The sequence below is a fragment of the Antrostomus carolinensis genome, unplaced genomic scaffold (genome assembly GCF_000700745.2).
Source record: "Antrostomus carolinensis isolate BGI_N321 unplaced genomic scaffold, ASM70074v2 scaffold10660, whole genome shotgun sequence".
NCBI classification, from domain to species: Eukaryota; Metazoa; Chordata; class Aves; order Caprimulgiformes; family Caprimulgidae; genus Antrostomus; species Antrostomus carolinensis.
In genome coordinates, this window is record NW_010289084.1 from 59,296 (window position 1) to 69,769 (window position 10,474).

At 39.0% G+C, this 10,474-nt stretch overlaps 1 protein-coding gene across 1 annotated transcript in view; it reads right to left on the bottom strand.

The window, feature by feature from the left end:
- The window catches only part of LOC104525663 (ribosomal protein S6 kinase alpha-2), a gene marked incomplete at its 5' end in the record, with an annotated part of 50,789 nt that extends 40,763 nt beyond the window's left edge, over window positions 1–10,026 (bottom strand). Inside the window, 2 exons of the mRNA XM_010168883.1 lie at window positions 2,185–2,249; window positions 9,938–10,026. Of these exons, the coding sequence (XP_010167185.1) occupies window positions 2,185–2,249; window positions 9,938–10,026 (154 nt within the window). The remainder of the gene's footprint in view (window positions 1–2,184; window positions 2,250–9,937) is intronic.
- Window positions 10,027–10,474: the final 448 nt, after the last annotated feature.

A 10,474-nucleotide genomic window follows, 5' to 3' on the forward strand; every position in this document is an offset into this window, starting at 1 on the left:
AAAATACAGAAGGAGAAACCCTTTCACTGCTCCAGTGCTCCTTATTACATTAAGACATATGCACCTGACCTGTATTTTGATTGCAAAGCTAAGGACTGTGGAGAAATCAGAGAAATACAGAAAATAATAATAATAAAGAAAACAGCTCTTCAGGATTCTCTATTTTTTCTTTTCACTTAATGTTTTTATAAATGTAAATTTATTATACAGATCCTCAAAATTAGTAAGAAGCAGAAGAGGTAAGAGAATCTAGGCTCCAGAACATATGTAATGGGACTAAAAATCAGCTGGGCCATGAAGGAAAATCTCAAACTCTACTTTCACTGATGGTCTCTTAACATGCTTACGAATCATGCCAACTCTTCAACATGCAATTCAAATTAGATTAATGAGTTTTTTCAAGATAAATGATTCTTTGAGCCTTTCAAAGGCCACCTGGGCACCACAAAATGTGCTTTCACAGAGGAATTAGCTCTACTATAAAGCCCTGGGCAGCGGTTTGAGAATGTCTCTGCCACATATATTCATGCTGTTTTACCAGAATTTATAGTGAGAACTGCATCAATGTGACCTGTTACACTAGCATTCATGAGTGAATTCAGATCAAATATTAAAGAGACATAACAATACCATAACACAGCTCAGACAAAATTAAACTAGAAAATTCCAGAGGATATGGAAAACAGGAGCTCTGATGCACTGGCAGATGTCCAGATCAAGAATGAAAAGTGTTTGCCTCCAAGTTTGTCTAAAAATAAGTCAATTTGAACAAATATGATGCTGAAAATGTGAGAAGGTTTAACCTGTTGCAAGTCTAAATCGAATACTTAGCTAATCTCCGCCACCAGATTTATGAGCTGCTGCTGATAGCAATAAAATAAATCCTTGTTTACCATTCCGTGAATCATGTCCGACATGCCTTATTTGAGCCGTGTTACATTTGATCAAATGTTTGCTGTTCCAATTTTGAGTGCTGATGTTAAATTAATGACTCACCTCAATAAAACATCAACCACTTGTAAGTGGAATTGCTGTTTCCTGTCTGGCTGGTTGACTTGTATACTCAAGTGATGTAAAACCACTCTTCTAAAAATCCATCTATATTTTGCTTTTCTGTAGCCCCCATCACAGTACAGTGGAAGGGCCAGAACCTGTCCTACAGTCACTTAGGCCAAAAGTGACAGGAAGGGGTCAACAAAGCTTTCTCATTGGAAGATTTATTATTTCTCCAGCATAAAGTACCTGTACAGCCTGCTGTGGCAGCTCTACGGCTACCCAGACAGTCCCAGTAGCACCATGCTGTGTTTGGGAAAAGGGTGTGCCTGGAGGTCTGGGAGCAACTTGGATTTACTGTTGGCTGACATGTAAGAGCAGACCTGGAGCTGCTCTGAATAATTCCAAGAGAGAAAAGGATTCTTGGAGGTCCTTGATATCAGAAAGAATAAAACTAGCATTTAGTCCAGCTTGTCTCAACCAGTGAGAACGGACAAGCATCTCAATATGGAAAATAAAAGCAGAAAGAGGGAGGGACCTACAGCGTCAGATCACTGGGGAGTATCTCTATTGGAACTAGATCAGATCACTGGGGAGTATCTCTATTGGAACTAGATGATCTTTGAGGTCCCTTCCAATCCAAACCATTCTATGATTCTATGATCTCTTTCAAGCCCAGTCCTTTGGCTCCATTTACTTTTGCAATTGAAATATTACAGGAATTCTTTCATTTAAAGCTGCTCATTTTCACTCCTGTCCAGCTCCCACAATCAATGCATCATGTTTGTTAGAGCTGAATGTGGAAATTATTCTGCATAACACTGCAAACACCCTCAGGTAGTACTGTGATAAGCCAGACCATCAGACCAGAGACAAGCAGCCAGAAAAAACTGGTAATTATGAAAGCAGCTTTATATTTCTTTCATTTATGGATATGTGAATAAGTGTATATATAGAATGAGAGAATCCTTTTCGTTGGAAAAGTCTTTTAAGGTCATCAATTCCGATCATAAACCTAACACTGCCAAATATGTATGCAAGAAACATAGGCACCCACTTAAAAGCTCTAGCTCCTGGGTTTTCTGTGTTGAGAGTCCACTTCATCTTTTTTCTAAGCATGGAAATTTGTCTTCAAAAATTTATCTAAGAAAAGTAACAATAAAAAAATAAATAAAATGCCACTCCACTTACATTCCAGTCTATAGTAACAAAGAAAGGGTGACGTTTAATTTCTTCCACTCCATCAAATCCAGCACCTGACAAGAGAATGAAAGAATCAAAATGAAATCACGCTTAGAAGAATGCTGCATGACATCTCTTTTCCAGCCTTCCTCCTCATCCCCTCTTTTCTTCTGACAAAGTCAGAGTCACCATCAAAACATTTCTTCTAGTCAAGAAACCCTGAACAGTGCAACTGCCATAACAGTATAAACTACCATAAATACAGACAAGGGCACTTCATTAATGAAAATCTGATGGCTGAGGGTTTTTACTTTTCTCTAGCTGAGGTTGGTGCCAAGGCTGAATAACTGCTCTCCTCAGACTTCAGACGAGAGGTGGGATTTCAGCCGCAGCAGAGCACATGCACCAGCGAGGCCAGGAGAGGTCCCAAAATGTCCTGAAACTATGGCAAGGCTACTGCTTCTCCCCACCACCAGCAGCAGCTCTTCTATGCCCACTGACTTTCATATCTTGTCTAATTACCCATTCTTCACAGGCAGGGAAAGCTGCACTACAAGTATGTTCAGACTCAAAATACGAAAAGGCTGCAAATGATTTCATGTTAGCCTGGATTTTAGGTTCCCTCTTTTCAAATACTGTCTTCAAATTTGCATGAGTACCAAAATCATCACTCTCAGTTTCCCTCACTGTTAAATTTCTGTTATCTTACTGTACGGGAAATTTAGGGAAACTCTTCTGAGAGCTGATAAAGAATCTAATTCTTTCATTAGGAATTAGAAGATTTCCTTTTTTATTCCTTTAGTTGAATTTATTTGCTTCAGTGCCATCACAAAAACCAACAGATGCTCAGTAATAATTAAACAGCTATCAGAGATGATTTAGCATGCCATTTTTTGGGTTGATTTGACTTTATTAATAGCACCTTTCATTTTCCAGTAAGAGAAATAACATCTGGAAGCAAAGGCTTTGCGTTTCAATTTTGGAATCAGTTCCTGAAAGGTACCCAGCACTTCTTTACAAGGATGCTGAGCATCCTTGATTCCCAAAAGGACTGAGGATTCAGAAGCATCTTGCAAAAGGCACTCAGCACCTCAGAAAATTCAGCTTTTTATATGCATTACTTGTACTTTCTGAAGATCAACATTACAAGCAGCTTTAGAAAGGTCTTGTCAATTCAAGCTTTTGTAAAATGTGACATCTGGTCTCCTTGTGTACAAGACATTACTGATGTTTGCCAAAATGCACTGATCGGGAACGGTTTCCTACATTCTGCTTAACATTCACTGATGAGTGGATATGAAAAGCAAACACTTTGTGCATGTAACATGCAGGATTGTCTGTCAGGCCTGCTGGCTAATAAAGCAAAAGGAATGTTCTTCTGATTACTTCCCCATCCTGGTAATCTGACAGTGTAGACAAAAGTAAGTGATGCACATGAGGATAAACAATCCTAGCCCACCATACAAAATTATGTGCTTGGAGGTGACCATCTCCCCTCAGGAGTGAGGTCTTTAGATTGTGATAGACAGTTCTAAGGAAACACAACATGAAATAAAATCTTAGAAAGATAAAAGAGGACAAAAGGAAAAACATAATTATTGTCACTGTATAAGTCTGTTGTACACCTACAACTTGAGTATGGAATGTAGTTGACACCCTCAACTATAAAAAGGTATATTTATTAAAGATAGGAAAAATCAAAGAAGAGCAACAAAGAATGCTATGGAATTATTGACTTTTCAACCAGGAAACAGATGACTGTGGGGGTATACAACAGAGATCTAAAAGGTCATGATTATTTGGAACGAGGGGATAGGGATTAACTCTTCCACATCTTTTCCAGTACAACAATACAGGCCATTAAATTATGTTAGCAAGAAAAAGGTTCAGAACAATGTGGAGATATTTCCTCAGGCAAAAGATCGTTATGTGACATGGAGTTACTTGGAAAAAATGATGTGGATGCAAAATATTTACATGGGTTCAGGGGGAGACCAGAAAAGTATGTTGAAGTTAAATCTGTTGAAGCTTACTTCATTGACAAACCACAAGAGGTTCAGGAAACCCCTTCCTTGATCTTAAGGCAGATGTAGACTGGGAGAGAATCTGTGTGAAGTATCATATATGCTTACCCTATTTTAACTCTTCCCTGGGCAGTTGTTTATGGCCCCTGGGTATTGAACAAGAAAATACTGAGACTTAGATAGTAATAAGACTTGTTCTATGTCTTCCTCAGCATGTTTTTTCAATGCACAGTCTTGCACAGTCTAAATTCTACACTAGATATCCTTGGCAGATTAATTCTGATTTTAGCAATGCCAACAGAAACGTGAAACCAACACAGTTACTCTGAAGAGAGTTATATTAAGCAGTTGTTCAGAGAAGAAATATCTGTGAAAAATGTGTTCAGTAGTGGTGACTAGAAACTCTGTAATGTGCAGTAGTTGCTCTTCACTACATGAGGATGAAACTCAAGTGCCAAGCTGATTTTGAAGGACTGGGATAAATGCTACAGACATTGTAAGCTACTGGTAGCATTCCCTAGACTGAAGGTAACTGCTGATGCATTTAATTGTCTCTGCTCTGTCCCTTCCACAGTTTTCCTTTTCCCTCTTTTGTAGGCTTATTGATACATCACTGTGTGATGGGAATGACCTGCCTTTTTCAGATGATCCATTTGAAAGCCAAACTTTTTGCTACTGTTGTTACTCTTTTTTTTTGCCAAAACCACAGAAATCAGAACCACGGAAAAAGCCCACACATAGCTACTTCCATCAGTGGTGGACTGCAGTGCAATAACGAATACAGCACACAGTTGACACAGGCATTTATTTGAAAAATAAGCATTTCCCACTCAGGGCCACCTCAGAGAATAAGTTGTTAGGAGTGCCAGGGTTTGACTCTCTCTCTGGTTAGTTCAATGTATTAAAGAAATTTAGGACAGTAATAGCCAAATTTTGCCAAGAGTGAAGGATTTCCAATTCCCAGCAGCTGATTTTACACCATGAAGGTTCAGGGCTTCCTGCAGTTTTTATTCCCTGACCTTCCCTGCCATAAGACCTGCTGGTGTAGCCCATGGCTCCCTCTCAGGCTATGTGCATGTGGCCTGGTCCTCTCCTCAACTGAAGACCAGTCTGGGAGTCTGGAGGGACAACCCTGACCCTGCTGAAGAAGTCCATGGGAGGGGTTAGGCACTGGTGCTTATGGAGGATTTGCTCAGCACATTTCAGTCATTCATCTACCATCTGTAATTCTATAGTGGTACTGGAAAGAGATGTGCTTTTATAGAGAAAAGAGAAGCACAGGAATAACTGGAAAGTCCTCTTTCATGGGGGTGGACATTTCTTGGTATAGAGATGGGTATTTAGCAGACTGCTGAAGTGCAGCACATGATGGCACACCACATGACGACAAACCTGTCACCTTCCTCTAGGTTTCTGTTTTTTTTTTACTTCAGTTTAACTTCAATTCAGTAATCAAACCTATCTGTAAGGAATAATCGGTACAACTAGACCTACTGCCTGCAAATATCCCTACATGCCATCCAGTCCCAGAAGGGTCTGAGAAGATAAATAATGCTTTCAGATCAAATTCCCAGTTTAAACCCATTACAGAGTGCAAGGATTTATATAAAAGCAGCCTCATGTTAATAAGTGAGAACTTGATTACCTAAGATTGTTTTATGCCTGTAATAAAAGTGTCTGTGAGCAGTAACAGTACAATGCTTTACTTGTAATCGGTTTTGATTGTTGAATCATAACGGACAATGTGAGCCTTGAAATATATCAATGGGAAAAAGGGACACCTATGAAATTTGAAAATTGATTATCTGAATATTCAAAATGAGCAGAAAGAGTTTCCAGATTTTTAGTTTCAGATAATAAAATTTTAGTGTCTCCACAGCCTCAGAATCTTTTTAGTGGGTTAGATTTTTTTAAATGCATTCCTAAGGTTTACAAGAAAGATGTACAGTCATTCTGATAAAGGTGAAACATATTTTAAAACTCACCATCTTATAAAATTGAAAAACAAAGTTTTCCATGTGCCAAAGCAGAATGTATCTTCTCTGAGAACATGAGATTAAGGAAATAATAAAAAGAAGTAAGGAAATATTTATTTGGCTTTTACTCTGAATCTACTGGTGAATGCTTTTAGTCTATACTTTCTTGGCCAAGCTTCTCAATTAAAAGTACTCTGGACCCTTTATGCTGCTCAGCAGTGCAGGGAGCTCCTGAAATGCTCTTTACATTCATTTATCTATGTGAGTAGATCCAGACCTTAGGGCAAGTAAGAATCAGTCCTTTGCCTGAGTTCCTGGCAATGTAATGAAGTAACACATTCGTTGTACAATTTCCTTTCCAAAGTGCTTACTCCTTGTTTGCCTGGATATTCCAGTTGGTTTATTTAAGAATTTAAAATTATGCTTGTCCATAATCTGAAATTTGTTGTACTTAATCAGAGCAAAACTACTAAAGCAGTGCTATGCAGACTATTTGTACATTAGAATGCATAGGCTCAGAAAAGAACAGACAGCACCCATAAAAAGGGATGCCAAAGGAAGGAAGACTTTCCATTCCTTAAAAATTTGTTTTAAAGCATTAATACGGGCACTAGACTTAAAAATAGAATCAGGTAAATTGTATGACTAAATTCCTTCTCTGCCTTGTCTGAGTATCTCCCTTCAACTCTAATATTTTTTCCATTAATAATCCAAAGCTTCAAAACAAATTTTCAAAGCAAAATTTCAGAATACACCATCAATCTTTACTTCTATTTGTTAAGACATCAAAATCAAATGGCAGAAAGCAAGATGGTAGTCAGAATAAAATTATTTTCGAAGCTCAGCATCTTTTATCTTGCCAACATTAAAAACACTTTGAAACTAAATACAAACACTTTCCAGACTTGCAAACTTCTGAAACAATGGCTGAAAACAAGTGTTTGATCCATAATATAGTTCATTTATTTTAGCACGCTTTGTTAATTTTCCACAGATTTTTCAAAACTGGATGTCTAACTACTTTTCTTTTAGCTTCAGACTATTATTCCTTTCCCAGAAAAAGCTAAAATCCACAGTCGGAGCAGTCCTTTTATCTACTGACTTCTTTTCAGTATTTAGGCCAACCATTTAAGTATCCCTTCTTTCATTATCAACAAGTCTGTTTTCATCGTGCATCATGCTGATTCTCAATCAATTAAAACAGAGAGGACCTTCAGAAGCTTTCCACCATTATCCCTGAAATGTTAAGATCTATTTTTCTGTTACTCTTTTAGATTTTATTTCCTTGGATATTCGTGCTATAAATAATCTCTTCCTTCCTCCCAGCCATCCCAGTATTTCAGAAAACCTCAGGTTTAAAACCTTGACCCTTAGCCACTCCGCATTATTAAAAGGGAGACTATACGGGGCCTAGAACTGTCATGGCTAAAACTAATAAACTTTGCTTATTTTAGTGAGTAGCTTTTTATTTAAGTATTAGCATCCAGAAACTCCCACTGACTTCACTGGAGACCTATTTTGGATGGATAGCAGTTTGTGGGAAGCCACAAAACAAGCAGAGCAGAACAAAAAACCACGAGACAGAGACAGAGAGGAAACAGTAGAAAGGAACAGAGGGGATGGAGTAGGGAAAAGTTTGTACTTGCTGCAGCATCTTATTTTCCTGAATGTAGATTAAACCTAGAAACCGCAAGACTCTAATTTTCTCTAATGTCAAGCAAATTGCTTGAGAGCAGTTGAAACCTTCTGAGAACATGTGTTTTCCCACTATTGTCTCTACAGTGTATCAGAGCTACCATTTAGGTCAAGAGGTAAAACCTACGGGAGGGCATTCCCTCTGTGGGCCATGCGGCCATCCCCCTGGGAAGAGAGGGGCCACAGCAGTGTGCTGAGGGACAGGCTCCCCATTCCTACCTAGCCCTGCAGGAGGTTGGGTTGTCCCCTGGTCCTAGTACGGAGCAAGGGCTCTCAGTTCCTGCTCTCCCCAGCCATCAGAGCAGGAGGTGGCCTGCTTTGTACTGTTCTTGTCCGTAGGAGCCAGGCTCTCTTGGGAAACAGCTGAGCCACTGTGTCTGACCTCTGCATGAGGCAGGGGCTCCAGCTGAGCTGCTGCAGCCAGGCAGAAAACATCCATTCACCTAAAATGTGACGGTGTGGTAGTGCTCAGTACAAAGCAGAGGGCTGGAGTAGCCCACATGCTGTCCCACCTGAAGCCAGGGACAGCTACTGGAGCATGAAAAGGTCAAGCAGAAGCTCATGAGCACAGAGCAGGGCATCCATCTTTCAACATGTGTGTGCACACCCACGTGTGCCTATTAGAAACTGCAGGACCCAGAAACTGCTCAGGCAGACGGTGATGGAAGTCAGCTGTCAAGCACTTTGCGCTCTGCTGCCTGTTTGGTCGCTAATGCTGTGACTGCTAATGCAGAGGACCAAAAGTGCTGTGCAGCAGCAGACCTTCAGCAGCACCACCTCCAGCATTTGAGAATTGAATGTGGGTACTGCAAGAAGGAACGGGAGAAACCTCTCTTGCACCTCTTGCTCTTTCCTCATCTCAGAACAAGCCATTTCCTAATTTAGCTTTTTCCTTCTAACTTTACATCTCCAATCCAAAATAATCTTACAAGCATAAACAGTTGCAAGAAACAACAGCAAATTGCTTTTCAGAAGTCTCAATATTTACTCAGTCTATGCCATTCTCTAAAAGGTAAGTAATTTATTAGCTGCCAAAACTCCCATAGATGGCAATGACAATCAGACACATATTCAAATATGAACCATCAGCTCTCTTCTTGTGATAGGGTTTACAGAATTGAAGGAATAAATTCCCGTTCCTAATGTCAATTCTTGCTCCTAAGGTCACAAAAAACCCAACAAACCTTTTTACAAAGGTAAAAAGGAAAGGTTTGCCCCTTTCCTTTAGAAGTAAATTCTTCCCTTGCTCACCCCAAAATGCAGCATTTGAGAGCTGTGGGGAAAAAAGAAACCTTCAAAATTTTTCACAGAACTAAATATGATTTTTAAATCAATACAGTGCTATTACCTTCATATCATTGACTTGATATGGCTGTTCTTGTTTTTCCACATAAAAAATAAAGACCAGGTTTGCAATGAAAGTCATGCACCAAGCATTGTCCATGACCTTGCCAAATGCAATTAATTTCTTAATAAAACTCCCAAAGGTACAAATGGCATAAGATACATGATCCAATACATCCTTCTAGTTTATCACAATTTAAATATGATTACTAACAAAGGGTGAAAACACACTAGTAAGAAAGGAGATAATATGTTTAGGGTAATAAAGAAGAAAGCCCACTGTGAAAATGTTCCCAGAAAACAGAATGAAACAGCATTGAGATGTATTTGAGAATGGGAGAGACAAATTCTACTCCTTTTTGCTCCACACCTCAGATTTGCAGCTAAATTATACAAAATTAAAAAGATACCTATTTCTCAGTTCCCTATATTATCATATGCAGCAGTTACCTTAAACCCTTCATAAATGCTGGTGGCTTACTCTCCCTCTTCACCGAAAAAATAAAATACAAGCTAATATAATATTTTAGATTCCAATGGTTTGTCTGTGCTCTTTGCAAATTTCTCTAGTAATGCTCAAAGTTCACTGTGCTCTGGGAAGGAATGCAAAATGCTGCATAATGAAGAGGATAACTGTCAGGGAAGATGCACCAAGAGAAACAATCATCACCTGACAAGGCAGCGCGCATATAACAAATGCCCCGACCAAATGCATGCATGTACCTAATCTGTTGGAGGGGTTCCTTTTGAAGAGGGCTCGCAGCAGGCTCTGGGCTTCTATGCTCAAGAACTGCGGCATTCCCAGCTTGGCTCTGAAAGAACACAATACTTGAAAAGAAAATAGATTTTTCAAAATTTTCTCCATCCCACTGTGGTTTGAAAAGTGGAACTGTAGTCGTCAGGGCAATCAGACACAGGAGTTTGGTGACCAAAGGCTACCTAAGCATAATGCAATATAGAGTGAAGACCTTATCTTGTGCTGTTGAGGTTAAAGAAGGTTTTACGACTGGCTTCATTAGAGATACAGTAGATCTAATGAATCTCATAACACCTTTTGCAACCTAAATACATAATTTTCCGACATAATTTTTTTTTCCACTTTTTTAGCTTGCTGAAATAAATTTGGGAATCAACTGAAATTTAAACAAACAAAACTTCATTAAAATAATTTTACTAAGCCACATATTGATTAAAGAGAATAAAACTTTTCCCTTGGTGATTCACTGCTACAGAGAATCACAGAATCATAGAATCATAGAA